General features: G+C 42.5%; 1 protein-coding gene across 1 annotated transcript in view; it reads left to right on the top strand.

The window, feature by feature from the left end:
- Window positions 1-16,147: 16,147 nt before the first annotated feature.
- Window positions 16,148-24,824, top strand: part of FSTL1 (follistatin like 1) — a gene marked incomplete at both ends in the record, with an annotated part of 60,126 nt that continues 51,449 nt past the window's right edge. Inside the window, one exon of the mRNA XM_079550029.1 lies at window positions 16,148-16,249. Coding sequence (XP_079406155.1) covers window positions 16,148-16,249 — 102 coding nt within the window. The remainder of the gene's footprint in view (window positions 16,250-24,824) is intronic.

Genomic DNA, 24,824 nt, shown 5'->3' with positions numbered 1-24,824 from the left:
TGTTTCTTCTGTTGGATCAATGAGTAGGGAGGTTGTGTTTCTCCATAATTTCCCTGGACAGTGAGTATATGCCATCAGTTGAAGGAATAAGAGCAGTGACACACCTCTCAACCTGCTTAATCCTTTCCAGGATGGATCTTTCTACCAAGGGCTGAGAATGTGATATACTCACAGGGGAAGCTGATATGCCAAAAATCTGTTAGTTTCAAACTCAAATAGTATTTGAAATTTAAAGAAGAAAAAAAAAAATCACTCTGCACAACAATCAAAGTTCTTTGCAGTTTTATAACTACTCCTAAGCACAGAGCAAGACTCCATTTCCTTTCCCTTTGCCTTGCCCATTAGAACTATATCAACTCTGTGACCATTCTTGTTTTTACTTCCACAGCTTGGCCCAAGCAAGAAAACTGATCCGTTAATCTTAAAAATCTACTGCATATTTTGTAAGATCTGTGAAAATTACGAAGCTGAAGCCTTTGGATCCTTTGTTCTTACAGTTTTCATTTCATGGATGGGTCATATGGGCAAGATCTGTGTCTAGCAGCAATGCTTCCCCTTCATCAGGGCAATGATGGAAAAGGTCATTCTGACCTGAAGAATAGTCTGAAAGCAGAGATACCTCTGGCTGTGCACTCCCATCTCTGAGAGTAAAGCAAATATCTTCAGCTGTTAGCACTTGCTTGTCCTTGACTAACAACTTGTTTTCAGAGGAAAGGAAAAATCAGCAACTGGGTGAGAAATGACTTGCTCAGAACTGTAGTTTATCAGAGTGTGGATATTTCACAGTGGCTTTTTCTGGCAAAGAACTGCTTCCCTCATAGATCAATGATAAGTATGAACCAGGTCATTCTCCGAAATCTGGAGAGTAAGAAGTAGATTCAGAGAAGTGCCAACAAATGTATATGCACCAACTATTTCCCTGTGGGTTCTGGGAAAGGGCACCTTCATAAGAAAACATATTATATTGTTATTCAAACCAGAATGTTTCATTTCTTCAAGGAATGAAGACAACTCATTCCAAATAGCAAACAAAAACAATGGCCGCTCCTGTTTCTTGGAAGTCTGAAGGATTTGCATCAACAGAAAACAGCAGCTGCTAGGATAGGTTTATTTCCTTGTTATTTATTTCCTTAGCAGTTACCCATAACTGGTGTTTCACTTTCTGACCTAACCTGGAGTTACTCCTTTCCACACTACTGATTGAAGTCTGCTGAGATTCCACATGTGCTGGTCTGGTCTGATTTGCAGAACTGTGCTGAGTCCTGCTCAGAGAGGAATATTATTGCTCTTCTGCCACCTCTCCTGAGACAAAATTAGCCAAACTCTGCAGAAAACAAGGGGTTAATAGCAGTGATGCAACAAGACTGTTTCCTGGAAAAGGAGATATTGTCTACAAGTGTTCACAGTGCCTTTCAGAGAGTAAAAGAGAATTGAAACAGGCTCTATTCTCAAATAGCTGACATTGAGCATCTTCTAGCTAAAATATTCTTTACAAAGCACTTGAATTATTTTCCATTAGGTGGTCAACAATATGCTCAGGTGAATGCAGATAGGATTTAGAGCAATACAGCCTCAAACTTCTAAAATAGTAGAAGGGCTCAGAAAGGAAGGCAGCCTAGGTCTAATTCAGAACTTAATATGTGTTTTCAACATGCATAGCTGCTACAACAGTAAAAGTTAAAGGACCAACAATAACTCTGGCCAGTTTTATTTATGCTGGGTTTCAGCCCAAATAAAAATTCCCAGAGGAAAAAGAAAAGGAAGATTATGATAGGAAGCACTGAGGTGACTGGAGCTCTGATCAGTCAGGCTTCTAAAGCTTAATTCTTAACCCTAGGCTTCTTTCTGCTGGTAAAAATAGCTGCTGCCAAAATAGTGATGGCTTTAAAGAAGCTGCGGTGCTTTTGCTTCCAGAGGAATTCCATTTTGTTTCTGTGTACAGCATTAAAACAAATATGTGGTAGAGAAAATAATATTAGAGTTGCAATAGAGATTTTCCAGCTGCTCTTTAATTTTTCCAAAAGAAATAATCGAGGGCAAAATGAAAATACAAGATCCTTCTTTGAATAGAGTCCTTTCTTCGCTGTAGGCAAAAATGAATACACAGGATCTTGAGCTGAGCTGAAACAGATCTCTGAGGATCCATTTAGAGGGATATTTGAAGGCTTTAAAGAATTCAGCGAAAAAAGGAGGCTGGATTCTCATCAGGAATGCAATGAAGCTAAGGATTCTTCAAAAGAAAGGAGAGGTCTGTGCACTGGCCCTGCAAAAAGGCAGGAAGGGGGAAGACAGAAGCAATCTCTGCTGGGTCAAGTAGACAAAGCAAGATACAATGTGTGGGAGGGCTCGAAGGAGAAGAAAATATACTTCCAGTCCCCAGTCTTGGTGGATTATTAAATGTCAGAATGCTTGGCCATCTGGAGATGTAGTCAAAACCCATTCTTGGGGTTGCTTTGAAAGGCCCTTGCACAACATGCTACTCTACGAAAGAGCGAGTTGGAGCTGTGTACCATTTCTTCAAGGCAGAAGAGCTCGCAGCAGGGCAGGATTGTTCATCCCTGCTGCCTGCAGGGGAATGCAAAGAGGTTTGTGCATAATGATCTCCTACCAGGACCGTGGGATTTACCATCAACCTGCACAGTGGGCTTTGCTTGTGATGTGCAGTCTGGCCTATGGCCCCAGCTGCCATTATCAGTAGGACATTCAGGTTCAGATGTGTTTTAAGTTCTTACCCATTAAACCAACGTGACTGAAGAGCATTGACAGTGACAGCTGTCTGTCTCCTTTTTGGAGGTGCTCATTCATCCTTCACCGCTACAAGCTGTGGCCTGGTATGTTGTGACTAACAGCAGGCAGTGGGAGGCCTGCTTTTGTTCCTGCATCTCTTACTGACTTTGGGAAATCTCTCCTGCTGTCTACTAAAGTTTCTCCGAAAAGCATTTTAAACCATTTTTTTTTTTGTTGACCATGTTGGCGATTAGAAGCAGACTGCATCCCATATTCTGGGACCTCTTAATGGAGATCGCTTGTTTGATTTTCCAAGGAACCCAGGAGTAAATCTGGAGTGTTGTGATTGCTACATAATCATCTTGAGCTTTAATCCTACTGGGTTAAACACATTTCTTGAGTTCTTTGAGAAGAATTCCCTCAGGTACCTGGCAACACACCGTTCAGTCATGTCGTGCTCTTTGCTGATGATGCTTGTCTGTTCCTTTTCTGAGTTTTCAGGGCTGGTAGCCTGGCAGCTGGTGCATTTGGAGAGCCAACTTGTCAGAGACAGAGAACAAAAACAGATGTTTAAGATACCCATTGAAGACTTGCTGATGCCTTATGGTGAGCTTTCGTGAAATGCTGATTTATATGCATTTCTGCTTATATAATGTGGATCCTTTCAATCTCCTGGCATTTATTTTTAGCAGCCTGATAGTTTGCATGGAAATGCAGTCTTGTTGCTTGGGTAAGTCACTGTTTGTAGTTTCCTAGTCTTTCGCAGGCTGATAGCTGGCACTTGGACATAGCAGTATCATAGAGTGCCTTTTATTTTTGCTTTTACAGTTCATCTGCCAAATTCTCATTAGTATCCATTGTCTCTGGAAAAAAAAAAACACAAAACTGAAATAATATTTACTATTGATGTTTGTTATTACTAATTGACTGCTGTGGTAAGATCACGTTTGCCTATTTTATATGGACTTTTGTTCATTTGGATGGAAGATTAGAGTTATTTGTAACTCTTTATGTATTTGTATCTGAGCAACTCTATTCATCACGATCAAAATTATTAGTAACTAGGACACACAGAACATTAGTTCAACAAACTGAAACAGTTTCACTAATACAGCTTTTGTTTCTTTTCATTTGTAATGTTTAAAAGCAAAGTTTCATTATTCTAATCAACAAACCAAACTACTGATGATGCCACTGCTGGAGATCAGTTGTACATGTCTTATCAGGAACAGAGCAATTTCCTGGCACTTCCCAATCTGAAATGCTTTTGCATATTTACTTGGATGAATACTCATCAATGAAAAGCACATCTGGGAAATTAGTCCTTAGTCCTCACGCAGCATCAGAAAGCCTATGGCAGTTCAGAAATGCACTGAGAGTAAAAGGGAATAAGACAAAAAAGGGCTCAAATCTGTGGTTGCTCTTTTTAAATTTTAACTGTCATCTCAAAACAGAGGATGTGCTGATGGTCACACTGTTCTGCCTGTGATTGCTGAAAGAGAAATTATATAAGAACTCACTGCTGATAAAATGTTGTTTGCAGAAAAGGTCACTCCCTGCTCTGCAGAAGGTGGCATCTCTTCTTTCTCAAAAATCAGTCCCTGACATTGAAAGCAGGGCAGTACCGTCTTGCACAGCTTGTCCCCTTGCATAGCCTGTCCAGTGATAACAAGAGCCATCACTGCCCCCAAGCAAGGCCCTTATTGCCACACAACCCATGGCAGCATACAAACAGGGCAGAGCAAAACCAGGAGATGTGGCATTTTGGCAGAATTGTTTCTAAATGCAATCCATTGAGTATCGAGTTCTCTTTCAAACAGAGCAAAGTAAGAACTGGCTGCCCTACCTTGTGTATCAGCAGGCACCAGGTCTCTGGTAGCAAAAAGCTGTGCTGAGGAAAATGCCTATCAACAGGCAGTTGTGCCTGTGTCATTCACTTGTGTCACAGATACTTTCTTCTTCTCAGCTGGGTCTTCAGGTCCAGCCAAAGAGCCAGAAAGCAGGCATGGAGGAAGATGGGAAGAATGCCAAACATTTTCAGTAGGCAAAATCCCTGTGATTTCTGTTTCACCTTGCAGGAAAGTGAGCTGTGCCCTCCAGTGGCAGAAAAGAGAATAAATACATCTAAAACCGTAAGAAATCTCCAGTCTTCTCTGCAGTCCCACAGCAGGATTTGGACATGCCTCCAGTCAGACTTGTGCAGCCAATGAAATTCAACTGATTTTCATGCTAAGGGACTACTCCTCTGCAGGCAGTGCTTTCTTGCTGCAGGCAGAAACAGCAAGAGGCATCTTTGCTCTTCCTAGGCACAGTGTCAGCCAGACTGGCAGATTTCAGATAATTCCTTGAGCAACTCATTCAGAACGTTCTCCATTCCCAAGCTGCTCAGATTTTGCAGCTCCCAAATACTTGGCCGTGGTTAGCATCATTTGAGGGCTTCAGTACCGACTCTGTTCTATATATCACAAGCTGTTTGCATGGCACAATTAGGAAGCTTTTAACAGTCCATGCTGAACAATAAAGATGATGGTCTCAAATGTGTGTAAAAAGCAAGCAGGAGAGTTTTGCTGCTTGAAAGGATAGCTCTGACCAAATATGTAAAACTGTAAAGCTCTTATTTCCTATGCACAAGGTCTCTGTGTTCCAAAATAATCTTCTGCACAGTGGCCACACTGGTCCTGGCCTTGGTGGCACCCATTGCACCTGTGACCATAGCTTCAAGCCTTCCTGGGTGCTTTCCTTTTGCCTCAATTGCTTCTTTTAAAGTGAACTGCAAGTCACTGAGGTACGAGTTTTTTATGTTTGCTTTTCCTTCCTTTACAGGAATGTGGCAAAATGTTTAAGGTGATTACAGCCCATGTTTCTCACTGATGAATGTGGCAGAAAACTGTTGCAGGTAGGTGTCTTCCATCTGTTTATACTGTGCTGTTCCTACAGTGGGACTGGTTAAGAGCCATGCATGGGGTGCATGACTTGGGCACTGAGGAGAAGCAAACAGAAATGCAGCTTGTACTGTTCCAAGCTTCAGTGGTATGTCTTCTGCCATGTTTGTGCTTTGGGGCATAAAATCAGCAGAGCTGCACAAGACACAGTTCTTATCCCCAAATGTGTTCCCAAATGTTGTGTGTGAGATATGAGAGTGGCATCTGAATGTCACTTGAGAAACTGATTTTTCTCCTTCATTCATAGAGCAGCACAGCTCAGACAGGAGCTGCTTGCTGTTACTTCCACTCCTGCTGATGCAACTTTGCAACTTGAATCCTGAACAAAATGCTATTGTTTTACCAAGCCATTTGCACCTCCAAAATGACCTACAAGGTCTCAGTAACCACACAGAGACACACCAGTCAGGTGTTAGAGAGTACAGAGAGGATGGTATACAGAATTAGGGAGGGAGAGAGAAAAGAATGCAGTTCCCAGGAATCATGTCTCCATTGCAGTGGTTATAAGAAGGCCTAAGAGGGTAACACCCATCCAGCATTGCTTGGTACACTTCATTTGTGGGCCTGTAGCAAATTTGAACACTGCTGCAGCTGCAAAGACCTCTTGTCAAGTGGACAAGTCCGTGGTAGGCTATTACATAATTCTGTGATTATTAGGAGATTCTGGTGTGGAATCACACTCAGGAGAGCTTAGGTATGCTTAAAGCATTATTTGACATAATTAAAACAGCTTGTTTGAGAAGACTATCTGATCAGTCACACCTAAAATAATTGCCAGGAAAGTCTGGTGTGATAGTTTGTTAGCTTAGAAATGATTTTCCTGGCTCCTTGCATGGCAGGCTGTTCAATCTACAAACCTCAGTGGGCCTGAGAAGATTGATTTCAAATGCTAAAATAATAGATTGAGTCTTATTTTTAAAGGTGTCTTGCAAACAGAAAAAGACCACACAATTCTGTGGAGTTTATTTCTTCACAAAATATATACAAAGAACATAAAACTGTTGGCTTGTTGTTTTAATATTTTTCCTGCTAGATTTTTTACTTCAGGTGAGAATGCTAAGCCTGAAATTTCATTAACTTCGTAGAGGTTTTGCTGAAGAGTCAGTTGTGAAATGGGAATTTTGTCAGATCTGAACCAAAAATCTTAAAAAGATATCAATTGCCTTAAAGAGATCCTTGCTGTTTGATATAAAGTTTTTTATCACAAAGAAGACAAAAGTCGTTTTAACAGATTAATAGGAAAATAAATTACTTGTAAGTTAAAATTTGAACTCACTGGTATATTATCTTTGTGGTAACACTGCTAATTTGTCTGATGACCATAGGAAGTTTGAGAAAACAAACAGTAAGAAATTCAGCATTCATAATTTCAATTATGAATTGAAATTACAATTTCAATCATAATCAGGAGGACAAAAATTATTGTTTGGAAGAGAACTTTCAACTTCTCTTTTTGCTATATATTTTTGCTGCAGCAAAAGTTATTCTTCCCATTTGAAAGCAATTTTTAAGGATTCTAAGTTCATTTAAGAAGTAGAAAGGAGTACCTTCAGCTTACTCCATTCAGTTTTTGGCCCCTCGCTACAGGAAAGAGAAGGCTCCAGGGAGACCTGATAGCAGCCTTTCACTGTCAAAAGGGAGGATGTAAGAGAGAAGGAGGCAGACTCTCATCAGGGTCTGCTATGACAGAGTAAGGGGAAATGGTTTCAAACTAAAAAAGGGGACATTTAGGTTGGATATAAGGTAGAAGTTGTTTATGGTGGTCAGGCATTGGCACAGGTTACCCAGAGATGTGGTGGATCTGGAGAACATTTCAGGTTGGGCTGGATAGGACTCTGAGCAACCTGATCTAGTTGTAGATGTCCGTGTTCATTGCAGGGAAGTTAGACTAAAAGATCTTTAATGGTCCCTTCCAATTCAACCAATTCTATGATTCTATGATTGAGATCCTGGAGCACATCTACAGAAGGGCAACGAATTGGTTGATGGAACTAGGATTGTTCAGTTTGGAGAAGAGGAGGCTCAGGGTAGAATTTATTGCTCTCTACAACTCCCTAAAATGTACTGAGGTGGGTGTTGGCTTTTTCTCCCAAGTAAGCCTCAAGTTGCTTCATGGGAGGTGAACTAGATATTGGGAAAAATTTCTTCTCAGAAAGAGTAGTGCATTAGAATGGCTGCCCAGGGAAGTGGTGGAGTCACCATCCCTAGAGGTGTTCAAGAACCATGTAGATGTGGCACTGAGAGACACGGTTAGTGGCTATGGTAGTGATGGAGTGGCAGCTGGACTGGATGATCTTAGTGGTCTTTTCCAACCTTAATGATTCTATGATTCTATAATTCTATAATTCCATTCTACTCTTCAATTTTGAATAGATTTTTCTTGCCTGAGAACTGCTGTTTTGTTTTTTGTTTGCTTGTTTTTTGTCACATGCACTCAGTATATTAATCCTTTGAATTATTATATATTTCGTGATAGATTTAAAGCCATCCTTTTGGAACCAAATACACATCTGGCATACAAAGTATCAGCTTTCAAGGAGTTTTTTCTTTCTTTCTTTCTTTCTTTTTTTGGTAAGTAAATATTAAAAGACTGTCTCAGTCTCTGCAGAATCATAGCAATGTTACAGCAACAGAATATATGGAAATTCTGTGTCTCCTTGTAGTTCTGTGATTCTCTTCTTCTGTGATTCTGTGATACTCTTCTTTTGTGCAGCATAGGACTGCAGGAAGCAGCCTGCTGCTGGAATCCTTTTCTGTGTCTGAGAGGTAAGGTGGTGGGTGATTCTGATATCTACTAATTCGTTTATTTGTAATGCCTTCTTGTGTCACACAAAGCATTCTTTATATTGCCAGGCTAGTTGTTTATATGCAATCTGCTGTATATGGTGCACTAGCAGGTGTCTTAATGAACAAAGTCAGTTCTCCAGGGGAGATTCCTATATTTTCTGTAGTGCCCTAAAATCTGTAGGCTTCTATAGACTCCTGGATACTGCGGTAGTCCATATTCTGTTGAGTCCAAATTACCTTCAAACAAAACTAAAAAATCCTATTCTCGGGCACTTTTATCCACGTTATCTAGCCTGTGTTGCAATGTTAGGTCATTTTCTCAGTCTTGAATAACAACCTCAAGTTTTGAAAGGAGCTTCACACTTCTCTCAGTCCATTTTCACCTTATTTAGCTTTAAGGAACGTCTCATGCAAACACTAGACTGAAAACATCAGGTTCAATCCCCTTGCCTCCTGTAAATTCCCGTCAAGGTCTTTGGCAAATCATTTGCTGTTGCCAAGACTTAGCTGATGTTCTGTATTAGAGAAATAGCATATTATTAACCGGTCTCCTCTCCTGGGCTGTGGGGTGGCAAAACTACATTACTCAGTTACGACAGCAATGAGATCATGAATTCAGGTACATGTTTTCATATACATAGTGCTAGACATCCAGTACTTGGTGGCTTGCAAAGCCTTGTGCAGCCTCTGCTGCTCTGTTCATATCTTCACTTTGTCTGTCAGCTAGCAGATGTTTGTGCAGCATGGCCAGCTGCATTCAAATCATATCGTGTCCTGCAAGGGCAGGGGATCTGGGGTCCAGCCAAGCTCTTCCTCTGTGGTATGTGCAAAACAGATTGGGATGGGACAGGATGGAGGACATGGAAAGAAATGGCTTTTGTCTGGGAGACAAAAAGAAGAGCTGTCTTCATTTCTTCTGCTTGTCTTTTAGCAAGAAGAGAGTGTGAAAGTCAAGGGAGAATAAGATAACTAAGGAAGTTTATTTTTAAAGCAATGCCAGACTGCCCCATACACCCAGGCATTTACTGCCATTCCACCCTGAGGCTTCTGCAAAAGTGATTAGCAGCAGGAATTCCCATTAAGCTTGAGTGTGAGTTTACTATTAGCCACCAAGCAGACCTAACGGAATGGAAAGGAAGGAGAAAAGGGAAGGGAACTTATCTTGGCTCCTCTGCCACTTAGGTCCTTAGGGTACCTTAGTGAAGCACACAGCCATTTGGACTGGATTGTTATCTCCACAGAGGCTGGTGGGCTTGACTTTAAGAGCAATACAACTCTTGCTGAAAGCTTCCTTTTGAATTATAATAGCGGTAAGAAAAGGCACACAATGCCTACAAAATCCTGCTTGTACACACCCTGTTTCCTACATTCCAGGGAATTTAAAAGATGTGACTCTTCTGATAACCTTTCTAACCTGAAGGAGGCAATCACATCTGGAGGGCATCACTGGGGTTGGATTGTGGTGTTAGTCTTACAAGCATCAGTATACAACCAATTACACAAGCTCTGTCTCTGTTCTGGAGGAATTAAATTAGCAGAATGCAGTGCATCAGCAGAGACTGGAGAAGGAGCTTGCAAAATGTCTGCCTGTCCTATTCCTCCACATGAGCAATTCTTCCCCTCCCTGAGAGGGACACTTCTTTTGCTTGAACAGCCTGCACTAACTGGAGGGGAACAGTTAAAATTTTAAGGAAAAAATTGTCTAAGGAGCTGTTTCTGAATTCTTAATTCAAATGTGTTGATTTGTTTTCAGTCTTAAACAATACCTTTACTCATAAATGCAACGTTTCTCTTGTCTAGGGAGTTGAGACACTTCAATTTGCAGCTAGCACTTGGCGTATGGTTTTGTTGTTGCATGCAGAAGAAAGAGTGAAACAAGCTTTAGGCTGCCAGGAGAGCTCATGGCATCACAGCCAGTGATTACTTCTTCCCTCTGCTAAGCGTTCCTGGTTGGCATGTACAAAGCCCTACTTCTTAGGCTCTAAGATGAGCTCTTTTCATTATGTTGCAAGTAAAAAAATCTCATTCGTTGTTACAGGCTGCTTTCAGATGCAGTTTGCCCTTGGGTGATGACACTGAGCTACCATTCAGACACAAAAGTAACACCAGATTTGGCCCACTGTATTAGTAGAGGCTTTATCCATATTAGTAAATCTAAACATGAGCTCAAGCAGCAGACTGTCTGCCATCATCTGCATTGCTTAATGGTTAGCCTACTCACTGGGCTGCATGTTGGCCTGTGCCTACTAGCTCCAGCCTGAAATAGCCCTGCCATCACCTGAGTGAGAGCTTGTGCAAGACTGGTCCCATTTATTTCCTTATGAACAAATCAGCTCTGAGTCTGGCCTCAGATTCTGCTCATGGCAGAGCCCTCTGTATGGGTCAGGGACAAAGCACAAGGATGCTTCTTTTGCTTTTCTGTTTGGTCTCACCCAAGCTTATGCAAGGCTCCATGAACCAGATTCTGCATGATCTCTACTGCAGTACATTTACACACATTATGCTGCAACACAGAGAATGAAGGAGATTATAAGATTAACATTCACCCTGAAGGCAACAGTGGCTGCTGAGCTTTTTGAAGAGACCAAACTTGTACGTTTTGTGCTTGTCATTGGGAATATAGGAGGTCAGGTTAAGAAAACCAACTCTGCTATTGAAATGCCACTGCTGAATATGCTTCAGAATTTCTGTGGTCCTTAGCTATAACATAAATTTGAAGCAAACCACACTCTGAGATTGATCCTAGGTGCTTTTAATATCTAAATGATCTCTGAGGATGTGGGGTGAAGCCCAAGGTTCACTCCAGATTCAGCAAAATGCATCTTATAGATTGCAGCACTATTCCTGTCATTCAGTGGTATTTCCAAGCTTGCTGCTGCATAAGTAGGGGAAGCAGCTCTGGCATCAGGCTTCTCCAGGCCTTGTTACACAGACCACGGTTGGTCTGCTACAACAGACTGATCCAGATACCAAAGTTTGCTTCGCTCAATTAGAAAAAACTAAGCTGGGCAAGGCTGTGATAATAAATGTTTGAGCATAATAGATGTTTTTGCTCTTCACTGTCCTCAGCTCACCTATATTCTTAATACTTTGTCCAGTCTGGAGAAGAGTCTGGGGATAAGGAGCAGAGGTCAGTGCTGCAGTTCATGACCACCAGCTCCTGAGCAGGTGTCACATCCTTCCAGCAGTGGTGAGAAGGTAGGCAGGAGGAGAGATGGAGGAGATCTGCTGCTGTGGGCCATTAACTATGGCAGACATAATGCTGTTGCTGCAGTTCAAGCAAGTTTCCTTGCCTGGTGTTTAAGGAACATCTTGAATCAGTTTTGCATTAACATCAGCTCCTGCGTTGCCACTGGCAGTTCCATCAGACCTAGAGATCAGCTAAAAACTGGTGCATCCTGAGCTGCTCCTGGAGCTTCCCTCAGGCTTTCATCCCACTTAGCTGCATTTATTTATCATCTGTCTCTATTTCTGTCAGTTTAATAGGAGAAGAGAGGGCAGTGATTTTGTCTTTCATGCCATGCTGGCTGTCTCCAGTTACTCCCTGTGCCTTCCACCATCCTGGATATTGATAGCTCTCCTATTCTCTTTCCACTGTCTTTTTTGGACTCACTGTTTGTTGAGTGGAGCTACATTTGCTCTGTTTCTTTGCAGAGCTTTCAGTAGCAAATGGAGCTGATATCAGGCAGGCAGATACTGCTTCACAAAATTAGCCCTTGGAAGACTCTGGAACAGCTGCTGAAGGGGCAATTTCACATTCAGAGCGGCACAAATCTACCGTGAAATGAAGTGAGACTGCTACATCTCCATGACATATAGACTCATTGTCCATAGACTTCCTTAATACAGAGCGGATGCAGTCAGCTCTCTGTTCTCTGCAGAGACCCGTTTCAGGGTCTGATCTCCACCCGCACAATAGGAACAGCCATCTCAGACACATCTGCCCCTGCCTCCAGCTGTTCCAGGCTGTCAATATCAGGTGTAGTGTCTTCCATAGGCGGTGGCACTCTGCCCATTCACACCTCCAGACACCTTCTCAGTCAAGCTAAGCATGCTGCTGAAACCTGGGTGCCCCAAGACAGTTATTATCTGCTCATTATTTCAGCAAATTCTTGAAGAGCTGTTTCATTTTACAAGGGTACCTATACAGATGTGCTCCTAATATGAGCCTTTTGGGATTTCAGTGCATAACCTGAATTCTTCTCCTTGTAGATGCCTTTGGAGATATAAAATGTCTGATTTTTTAGTCATATTTTGCCTGGAACACTTGTCTTTATTTTGTAGCTGAGTGTTGGCTCACTTTTTTTTTTTTATAAAACCTTTCTTACAGTGAAGATGCTTTACTCTGCTTAATACCCTCTCTTTTTCCAACACACCCCCTGAAGTCTTATGGTTTCTATGAGAGTGCATTCTTATGCAGATGATGTCTTTAGACGAAAATCAAACACTTCCTTGTTATTCACTCAATGCATAATAGATGCTGCAGATTCTACCACAGGTGCTTCTATTTCCTTTGTGGAGGCAAGGGCAGGCACAGGAGAACATCTTACTGGGATAAACAGATGCCTCCCAGCAGATCACAGTGGTGTCTGGCACCTACCTGTACAGCAGAGACCATCTTATGGAGCTCCTGCTCAGAAAGATGAGGATGGGATCCCTGCCTGACTCCTGGTGCAGAGCAGCTGTCAGCCCAGTCCATACCGTTGTGCTCAAATCCATGTCAGATACCTTCTGTGGTCCCAACCAGTCTCTGCAGTGCAGGGTCTGTATGGCAGCCATTCCCTCATCCTCCTGTGGCTGCTACAGCTTCAGTGTCATTTGGCAGTTCCCTTGGGATGGGCATGGTGTGCTGCTGGCCATTCTGCTTACACTGAAGGCAATTGTCATGTACTGCTGGGAGAGTTCTACCCTTCTGCTCTGCCTACACAGAGAATTAGGAAATTCATCTGTTAGCAAGCTAGCCTGTTCTCCAAGTTAGGAACTGCTGAGCCCAGAATGATTGCTGCACAAATGTTTTATTCTTTAATGTAAACCTAGACACATAGTTCATCAGAGATTTACTATGTCTCTGCTTCAAGGTACCTCACTTCCACTTACTGGGTCCCCTCTGAGCATCTTTTATAAGGATCCCTCCAGTTTCCCCATGCTACAGCCAAGGGCTGAATTTAAGCATGAAGTCCACATCATCTCACTGTGCAACAAAAAAAAAAAAAAAAAAAGCCTTTTTCTCTTAAACTGTTTTGGACGTGCAGAAAGCCAGCCGACCTTCAAAGCCTTTTCAGCTTGCTATTTGGCTTCCTTCAGCTATCAAACAAATGTACCGAAGCAGATGAGATTGTTCCAGATTCACACAGGTAGGAATGAAAACATTTTGCCTGGTATTTTCAGATGACTAAAGTGACTTTGTGTTTTCAGATCAATCTGCTGGAGAATGACAAGTGCAGTGAAGAGAAGGAAAATTTCATGCTTGTGTGTCACTACACAAATCAGCTGAACTTGGATTATAAGAATAGAGCAAAAGAAAGGAGTTTTGGAGGGGGAGAAAAGGTAAATCAACCTTCAGTCTGTGTACAGACACTTATTAATGTGGACTTCAAGAGAAGTGCTGTTCTCTTTCTACTTTTGCAGTATCCTTTGCACAAAATCTTTAAGAAAAATTGCTTTGGCTCTGTCAACATAGATTGTTGCTACTTTTATTTGGCATCAGCTCTGGTGGCACTGGGCCCTTCAGGTTTCTTGCCCCATATCTGTCCCACCCTGCATTCTGCCTGTGTGAGGACTCAATTCTCTCTTGAGACCTGAAGGGAGAACTGCACAGCTCTTCCAAGTTGATACAGAGATGTGAATAGTGATATATTAGCTTCCTGCTATCATAAGCCTGCTATAGACAAACAGGCAGCCACAAGCTGGTGGCAGAAGCCTGGTAGCTGATGTCTGCAGGCCTGGGCTTCCAAATGCTAGAAACAATTTTCACTGATTATATGTTATATTGGCTTTGCTCCCTTGTGGGGTACTATTCGGCAGGCAGGAGTGCTTTGGCCCATGTAGGTTATGCCATTTCCCCAAAGGGAGCATAGCTCTGCTGCTGAAAGGATTTTCTGGCCAGCATAATCACATTTGCATGAAGGCTTTTGCCAGTTTTGCTATATTGCTCACGGGTAGAGAGCGAGCTGAGGGTAAATGACAGTCTTAAAGATAGCGTTTTGCCAGAAAAACTTTTAGTGTGGCTTAAAGTCTTAAAGACTGCCATTCAGGTGTCATATCTCTGGTTATTTTTAGTCTGCCTTTTCAATGTACAGACCTGTACTTTTCTTATGAAAAATGTGAAATCTGCCAAGTTCAGAATGCAGATTTTAATTAATTCAGTGTTTGCTCAAGAGAAAATGATACTGCTGCACTTTCATTTGATGGTTCAAGTAATACTTGCTGGGTGTTCACTCCTGACCTGCAAGCCCTCATATTTAAAATAATCAGAGGAGGGAAGAAAGACATTTTTGGCAAGGAAAATGCTGTCCTCAGGCTATTAATGCATCTTAATCCCCAGAAGAAAATGAAATCACTTTGGGCAGGTGCCAAGCAATACAATGACTTTCCTCTGATTTCAGGGAGGAGCTCCTCTTGAACAACCTTTCTTGCATGAAGTAAGATCTAGACACACAGGGCTTCATTTTGCTCTCACTTTACACCCATTTTACACCAGTACCAAGACAGTGTCTGAGTAGAGTTTCCCTAGATTCACAAAACAAAGCCAGACCTCATTGGTGCTTTTATTTATTATTTGTTTTTTGCCTATTGGTCCATATTTGCTAACACTGGACTAACACTGGACTTCAGGTGTGCAGAGACAGAGGGTACATTTTTTTTTATCTGACCAGGTTTCTGAGAGTAATTGCCGCTAAACTTCCTAATTTGCTTGTTGCCTGATAGTGTTACTAAAAAAGAAAGATATTTGAATCTAGCCTTGTAAGGCAGGTCTGCCATAATCATGAGGCTGCTACAGGGGCAAGCAAAACTGGTCTCTTTTCAGGAGGGGACCAACAAAACTGCTACTTTGGGCTTCCAGAGAGGAGACTCTAAACTGTTTAGGACTCTGGTAGGGAGTGTCCTTTGGGATTCAGTCCTGAAGGGTAAAGAGGTCCAGGAAGGCAGGTTGCTGCTCAAGAAGGAAATCTTGAGGATACAGGAGCAGGCTGTCCCCCTGTGCTGCAAGATGAGCCGGTAGGGAAGAAGACCATCATGGGTGACCAAGGAGGTTTTCCTGAAGCTCCAGGAGAGGAAGAGAATCTACCTCTTGTGGAAGAAGGGACCGGCAACTTGGGAAGAGTGCAGATAAGTTGTTAGGATATGCAGGGAGAAAATTAGAAAGGCAAAAGCCCAGCTTGAACTTGACTTGGCCGTTGGGTAAAAGAGAGCAAAAAAATTTTCTTACAGATATATTAACAGTAAGGGGAAGGCTAAGGAGAATCTCCATCCTTTATTGGATGCAGCAGGGAATGTAACCACTGAAGATGAGGAAAAGGCTGAGGTTTTCTATTCCTTCTTTACATCTGTCTTTGAAAGTCAGACCAGTTATCCTCACGGTACTCTAACCCCTGGCCTGGAAATTTCAGGTGGGGAACAGAATAACCCCCGCCACGATTCAGGTGGAAGCAGTTAGAGACCTATTATTCCACCTGGACTGACACAGGTCCATGCAGCGAGATGGGATACACCTGAGGGTGCTGAGGGAGCTGGTGGAGGTGATAGCCAAGCCACTTTCCACCATCTACGAGTATTCCTGGCCAATTGAAGAGGTACTGAAGGACTGGAGGCTTGCCAAGGTGACTCCCATTTACAAGAAGGGTTGTAAGGAGGATCTGGGCAGCCACAGGCCTGCCAGCCTGACCTTGGTGCCAGGAAGGGTGGTGGAGCAGATCATCTTGAGGGAGGCATGTGCTGGACAACTGGGGGTTCAGGCCTAGCCAGCATGAGTTCATGAAAGGCAGGTCTTGCTTGACCAACTTCATCTCCTATGATTGAGTGACCTGCCTGGTTTGCTGGAAAATATTGATGATAGGTGGACAGTTGGACTGGATGATCTTGAAGATATTTTCCAACCTTGGTGATTCTATGATTCTATGAAAAGAAGCCCAACAGCAGCCCTTCACTGATTTGTGCCAGTGTGCATGGTCTTGTTTAGCTAATCTGCTGCTGGAGTGCTGCCAAAAGAGACCATAGTACTTCTCCACCTCTACCACTCCCTCTCAGACTTCGGACCATTTCTCATTGGCCCACATGAGCTTGCACGTGAGGGTGCTGAGTAATTCAAATAGGCTTGGTTATTTGGCTGGAAGTAAACCAAGGAACGTGTCCAGTGGATGAATTGGTGGTCTGACTCACTGCTAAGGTATGCAGTGGGGAGAGAGCTGCAGGGATGCAGGAGCAGGACAGTGGTGACCCATGGTTCGATGTCCCTTGAGATGGTAAGATGAGACACTTCCTGTAAATGCCATATTTCAAAAACTACATTAAGAGGACATGTTGAGCCATCTTGTGTTGCTGTGATGTTGTAGCTTCCTTTGGAGCAAAGGGAGAAGTAATTCAGCATGAGTATTGCCTCGCTTGTTTTCTTGCATGCACACTCATCTTTCTGAGGCATGGAAGAAGTCTGTGCAAGAGTCAGATCCTGATCTTCACAGCCTTCCTTGAGCATTCTTCTTTGGGATGGAAAGTCCAATTTTCAGTACAGATAAACAAATGAAGCACGGAAGGTCACTTCAGTGCTAGAGAAACATCAGAACTCAGACTGAAAAAATTCAAATCCACATCTCCTGACCAAGCCAGCTGTTTGGCTTCCTCCTTGTGGACATCAAGGGAGAGGCCATGGCAAAGGCAGCAAGGATGCTTGACCTGAAAGGAGCAGAGTGCAGATGTGAGGGTATGGTGGGAAGGAAGCAAGGATGGAGGAGAAGTAGCAGAGGGGAGCAGAGCAAGGGATTGGGGAATTTCTGTAAAGACAGCAAAAGGGATGGGGTGGAGCAGAGCCTTTTGTGAGCAGTGGGAACTGAAGAGGAGCTAAGGGTGTACAGGGTGACAAAATGATCTAGAGAGGAACAGCGCATGTATGGAGGCTCTACAAAGGAAAATGTTTCTGTGCAAAAACAAGTTTTCTAGGAAAGAAAGTCCTAGGCAGGCTGGGACTAGTAGTGAGTGGATAGCTGAAGCTATAACAAAAGCTGCTTTCACAGTGTACGGATGGAAAAGATCTTAACAGGATCAAGCCAGAAAGGCATACAAAGAAAATCAGTAATGAAGAATCATTTAGCATTTGAACAGAGAGTGCTCAGAGAGCACAGGCATTGAGAAGATCTTACTAGCGATGGACATGGGGCTGCACAACTTAAAACATGGACAGCAGTCATACATTCTGCTGAGAGATGAGGGAGAGAGCAGAGCCTGAGCGATGTTTAGCATTTAAAGAGAAGTACGTAGCAAAGGTACATCAGCAGGACATTGGTGCATGTATTGCATCACACAAAGCAACAAGCAGGCTCAGTTCTCAGGAGTGCAGGTGTGAATGCTTCTTCAAGCAGCCAGAAAGATACCTGGCATTCCTTATGTGTGTGACTAAAGAACAGCAACGAGGACAGTAATTCAGCAGCAGTAGCACTGCACTCTTCCTGGCACAACACAGGAGAAAAGCAATGAGCCATATGTAATTCTCACAGCAGGGCTACAAGGCACGGATGTGATGCTGGATATTCTCATCAGGGCACAGGCCAACTGCCTCCTGAGACAGTCTAAAGGAAAAGCACAGCCTGGACACCTGATAAACACCACCATGAGACCAGAGTCACTTTGGGCTTTGCTGCTCCCTGCCATGTGGCTGCCAGGCTGTGGAAGTGGCATTTGCCTAGCTTGGAGTCGTGCTGCAGCTGGGGATAATGAATAATTAATTTCTTCCCTTCTGCAAAGAAACTGAATCAGGAGGAATTGTTGAGGATGACATCCTGGGTTCCCTTGGGATTTCCATACCTGCACTTCCTCTGCCTGCAATAGAGAAGCAGCTACCTAAAATTATGGACTCAGTGGCAAATACGCAGTGGCATCCAGCACTGGTGAGACTGAGAAAGGATGGGAGAACAGAATGTGTGCTGTAAATGAGGACAAGTGAGTGGTGGAAGCGCCAGAATGATTTTGCAGAGTAATCACAAGAAAGGAGAGAAACGTAATTATAATCTATAGCTGCGTAGACTACTGAGACACAAGGAAAGCAATAAGAGAAAACAGTGCTATCTACAGACCCAAGCTGAGATCACCTGTCTGCTCTATACAGCAAATACACTCTTTGTACTAAACACTCAATCTGGGCACCGGTAGTTCAGGCTGGCCCAGGAAAGTGGCATGTTGATGAGTGTAAGAAGACAGCACTTCAAGCGGCTGCCTCTTAAAAACACTGCCTATCCTGGAGGTATGCCCTGAACGATTCACAAAGTAACACAAAGTCGGTGAAGAGCTGGAGTTGCTCTTGATGACGTTCTCATGCGTGACAGGCCCAGAAAGAAACATGACAAAAAAAAACCTAATAGCATTGCCTAGAAGAGGCAGATAATGCAATCTAAAATTCAGCCATGGCAAAATGCAAATGCACACAGAGGAACTGAATTATTTTGGCCACGCTGCAGAAAGAGAAAGCATCAGATTTGATTCAAAATGAAAAAAAAAAAACCAACAAAACAGCTAATGAATAGCAACCTCCCCCTCAAAGTCAGCAACTGCACAAGGAATATTGACATATCTGTCAAGATTTATACCATGAGGAGTATAAATGCACAGTTTACAGTCCGAAGGGAGGTATAAATGAGGAAGGCTAAGAAGGGATTCTGACAATTAAACCTTTGACAAGACCTCCACAGCAGTTGCTTTGAAATCAGGCTCAGTTATAGTAAAAATAAGGAAAATAACACTCCAGATAGCTAAAATAATAGGAGGATGGTAGCATACAGATGAGCTGAAGCCAATGCTGCAAAACTATTCCTATGTCTGAATTTTCTCTGTCATATGCTTGACTGCAGGCTAAGACTGAAAGCAAATCACAGTCCTCCAGAATGTTCTTCACAGCCCTCAAGACTCTGTACCACCAAGTTATTAGCACACAATTCTAAAATCAGAAGGATTTAACCTGCAAGTGAAAAAATAATCAGAGGAAGACAAATTATTTTAGTATATTTTCTTTCTTGAAATTTCATACAGAATAAGGGAAAAAATGGAGGAAGAATATGAGGAAGGAATACATCTGATAGTCCAACACTGAACAGTGTCTACAAATAAATTATTAGAAATAGCAAGCAAAGCAGAGTGTGGGATGTGCTGGATTTTAAAAGGAAACAAAGAAAGCAGCCTGACCTGTGCAAGAATAACAAGCTCCCTTGGCTCTTGCAGACCCTTGGAATGAAAAAAACATTGTCTGCAGAGACAAGACTGAGGCTGAAGGATAAGGAGAAACAGTGATTCCTAGCCAAAAGGATACAACAAACCTGAAAAAAAAAGAAAGAAAGAAAGAAAAAAAAGGACTGGTAAGGGCATTTTTACTATAGTGCTTTGCAGAAAGAAAGTAAAAAGTAAATATAATGTTTTGTCATGGCTTGAAGGCTCAGGTAGAAGGAAATATCAGATGCTGTTGCTCAATTGGAAACAGAACCGCAAGGAATGAATCATCTTTTGTGTTATTGGCAGCAGCTGACAATCGATGCATTCAATACAAGAGATACCACAGCCTGCTAATTGTGATTTATCATTAGAAGTTAGGTCTTGTTTAGCTACCCTGTTAGCTTACAAATTTTCCTGCACCGTGGCAAATACCACAAAGACAGTATTCACTTAGTATAGAATCATGTCTGCAGTTCTTCAGAAAAAGGTAGTGGAGTAAGGTGGTTTAGGAGACGTCCCTGGAACATCATGTGCTGCCTGTGTAATTAATGTGTCATGGGGTTGTGAGGAACTGGGAAGCCTGCTATTGATCACAGACTCATAAAATCATAGAATGGCTTAGGTTGGAAGAGACCTTAAAGATCATCGACTTTCAACTCCTCTGTCATGGGTGGAGTTGCCAACAAAATGCACTTGATGAAGACAAGTACTCAATTGCTATACAAGATCATACATATTATGATTTACAGTTTCTGAGCTGGCCTTACAAACACTGTCACCAGCAGGAAGGCCATTTAAGCCCAAGGGGTTGTGCTCATCAAATGAAACAAATAGAGTTTAAATGCTGTAACGAGCTCTTTCTCTTCTGTCCACTGCCTCCTCCTGTTGCCCCTTTTTTAAATCAAATATCACTATATGTTATGATCTAAGCCCTTTTTTTTTTGTAGAGGGTTGTAAAGATGGGGAAGTAAGTTTTAAGAGAGACATAGAAAGTGATTCTGGGATCCAGTTTCCTCGTGTATGTGTACATCTGTACATCTGTGTAGATGAACTGAGCAGTGGGAGGGCAGCTTGAAATGTTACCTTCATTAAATGCTGATTACTGCTGTGGGCAACCACAGCTAAGACAACGTAAGATTTTGGGTGTTTAATGTGGTACCAAAACTATCAGTCTCTGATTCCTTTAATTTTGTCAGGACTTAGACATCCATTAATTCCAAGAAGAAACAGAGTTTTAAACCAAAAAGATTGACCCATCTAGAATCAAGGACAAAAGAATGACTTTGCCAACTTTTCTGGTTTTTTTTTTCAGACAACTCAGCATGAAGCAGGCCTCAGATTTCCCACACTTCCATGAGAGGGCAAAACAAGCACTGAAACAAGAATAGCTATTCACGTGCCTCAGGTGTTGGAAGAAAGAAGTAAGGATTTTACTTTGCCTTTGATTGCTGAACTGTGGTTTTTGTCTGTGACAGCTGCCATCTAATTATTGGTCCATCTCAACAGAATTGAAATAATTTTGCACGGGCAGAAAGATGGGCAGCAGGACTGCGCGCTCTAGGTCTCATACTTGATACCTAGGTAACCAACATCATATTCAATCTCCATTTGAAAAAACAAGTGAGTTCTGGAGGGCCAGGCTCACTAAATGTGTAGCAGTGCTTCCTGAGGCTTTTTTTTGTTTCCTAAAGTCTGTAACTTAAGACACTGAGAAATGCAAGCTCTTTCATGAGATTTAAGGAATTCCTTTGTGAGGACTTCCATTACCGTCAGGCCTGCTGCACTTGTCTTTGAAGGGTTTGGCCAACAGGTGTCTACAGGTTGAGCTCCCAGAGAATGCACTACTTAAGCAGGAGGGCTCAGATGTCTCCAATAATGATTTGAGGAAGCAGAGTTTGTGAGCAAGAGGGTCCATATACCCAGAATGGATGTCATGTAAGAGGGAAGAATGATGAATACTCTGTATTTCCTTTCTGCAAGTCAAGATGCTTTAATCAATTACAAGGTGAATGCTCAGGACAGTGGGAGCTGAGAGGTTTTGTAGTTCTGAGTTATAGGTTACCCAACCTTAACCATGTGCCAGTCTCCAACCCTGAAGGTCAGTTCAAGCAAATGTCAGTCCTATTGTTTGTGAATTGCTACTGCTGTATTCATAGAATCAGAGGACAGCTTGGGAGAGACCACTTGAGTCTCAAATCCGTTCCCTTAGTCCCAGCAGGCCTAATTCTAAAGTTAGATAAGGTTGCTAATGTGCAAATGAGTCCTAAAATCCCAATTCTGAGCCACTCGCCTTGGCTCTGCTGATGGGATTTTGTGTGTGTGTGTTAAGTGTAGTTGGAATTTTCTTTGCTGCAACCTGTATTCATTTCCTCTCACTCTTTCAATCTGGACCTTTATGGAGTGTCTGACTTTCTCATAGCCTTTTCTACAGTCTGAGATAGCAATTGAGTCCCCCACAACCTTCTCTTCTCCAGGCCAAAAATTCAGGTTCCTCGCCTCTCTTTCTACGTATTTCAGATACCTGATCTTCTTGGAAGACCCAGCTCAGTATATTGATATCTCTCATGACCAGGGAAAACCAGAAATGGAAACTGTCCCAGATGCAGCCTCATGAGCACTTGACAAAAGGGAACGATCACTTGCCTAGTTTGCTCTCTTGCCTCTGCAGCCTAGTATGCTTTTAGGCTATTTCTGCCATACTTCTGGGTATCGTCAACTGTTGTCCATCAGGAGCCCGAGGCCTTTTTCTACAAAGTTGCCTTCTAGGCAGAAAGGATCCAGCCTGCACTGGGAACTGGGGGCTTCGCAAGACACCCATTTTATCAATATTGAACCTCATGCAGTTTTTCCAAGCCTGCTTCTCCAGCTTATTAAGGCAGCCCTTCCCTTCAGTGCGTCCACCACCTCTCTGAGTTTTGATATCTGTGAACTCTTCAAGGTGTTCTCTACCCCCTTTTCCACAGTGTAGATGAGTATGTTATATGATAACCAGTCTCAGAATTAACCCTCTGAGAAATATTACTTGCAATTGGCTTCCTAGTAGACTTTGAAATGTTGAACACAACATTTTGAGCCCACTTGTCCAGCCTGCTTCTCCCACTTTGTAGTCCACCCACTAGTCCATAACTCCCCACGTTGGTCAATTTTCCAGTAATCCAACAAGTGTTTTGCTTGGGGAGAAATACATACGCATCTAGACGTCAGCCATCCTAGAGTTTTCCTGTATCACATTTGGCCACATCTTCTCTGCTGGCAACAGATCAGCTGGAGTAAAGCTCTCTAGAAAGTGGTAGAATGAGACACAGGGCCAGGACTTGCACATGGCAGTAAAACTGTCAGGGAGTTATGGCATGTGGCCAGAACTGCAAGCTGTGCTATGCCAATCACAGATGGGAAGTGAAAACTTGTGACATTTTGTACTTCAACCCAAAATCTGAACAGATTTTCATGAGACTACATTAAAAAAAAAAAAAAAAAAAAAAGTTCTCACCCTGATTTAAGTATCCTGCCAAATTTCATGGTCTTGCTGCAAGTATGGAAAGAAAAAGAGGAAAGTCACAAAAGGAAGGGGGAGGAGTTTTTTATTTTATCTTAAGGAATGTATGGGGCTGCCAAGATTTAGGAGTGTGAACTCCTCTGTAAAATCAGAGGAATCGGAATCCACAATTTTTAACCAGGTTCTCCTGTGTTTTTTTTTCTGCCAGTTAGCAGTTAGCAATCACGTAGCTGTAGCTCAAAAAGACTAGTATTTGTGCTGATAAATTCAAACACAAGTTCTTGACATGGTCACTCAAGGATCCAAGAAAAAAGAATGAAGGAGATGTCTCCTCTCTGTAATCTAAAGCTCTTGTTACAGCTCTCTGAATTTCTACCCCTTTCTGGAATGGTTGGAAAAACAAGTCTGTGCTGTTAAAACTATTCTTTTCCCAAGTCCTCTTTCAGAAAGCAATGATGCTATTTCTGTAAGAACTTAAAAGGAAGTACATGTCTGAGGCAGAGAGCAAGAACGGAAAATTTCAGTAAAAATGGTGAGTTTTTAGCAGTTGGGAGCTGACAGGGTTTTTTAATACACTGTAAGAGAGGGGTTGTCTTGTTGGCACCAACAGCCACATTTTTAAGGAATAAAAGTGTGCCTGTTGGAATGTTTTTTCTTTTGCAGGAAATATAGTGGAAAAGTATTAGTTAGTTTTCAGACAGAGCCCAGTATGTCTGTCCCCACCTTCTCAGCCTTTCTCTTGTCCTAGCCATAGCCAAGCTCTTCAGCCATAAGCTTTTCTTCCCCCTGCTGTATTCAGCCTTCCAAGCTACAGCCCACTTCTTTCTGCATTTATTTTAACCAGGATCAGTCTTACAAGCAGTATGGAAAGGGAAACAAATGGCCTTAGCTTGAGTTTTCTTCACTCTAAAAGGCCTGGAGATGATGGGAAGCTTTAGTGCAACCTTATCAGTCTGTAAGGAAGGTAAGTTGATACTAATTTCTGTCATTAGGAATGTTAGACTGCAACCACCATGTTTCACAGCCTTTCCCATCTCCCATTGGGAAATGACCCAAAGATGTAAATATAGCTGGAGATAATCCATTGCTTTTCCCAAGGATACACAGATGATTTGTTACATTTCAATACACAAACACTGAAATTCAGCCTTTCTACAACAGAACAGTATTTTTATTTGAAAGGTAATCAACAATGAGATGATAAAATGGAGCTGATGGCTTATATCTGTGTCATCCTATCAGCTGAAGGCCACTGAGATTGCCTGTGCACTTCCTGCACCCTGGGTGGGTGTGTAGCTGCCATCTCACATCTTGGAGGGCAGAAGCCATCAGCATGAGTTTCTTCACAAGGTGGACAAGTTTACCCATTTGATTCACAGCTGGAGGTTGGGAGCCTGTCCTTTCTGTACTCCTAGGTTGCTTTTGTCAGTTGCCAAAGCATCTTAGAGAAGGGAGGGCATTTA

Source organism: Tetrao urogallus, assembly GCF_951394365.1.
Source record: "Tetrao urogallus genome assembly, chromosome: 1".
Lineage (NCBI taxonomy): Eukaryota > Metazoa > Chordata > Aves > Galliformes > Phasianidae > Tetrao > Tetrao urogallus.
Note: the sequence above shows the minus strand (reverse complement) of the source record. Positions and strands in the feature narration are given on the sequence as shown.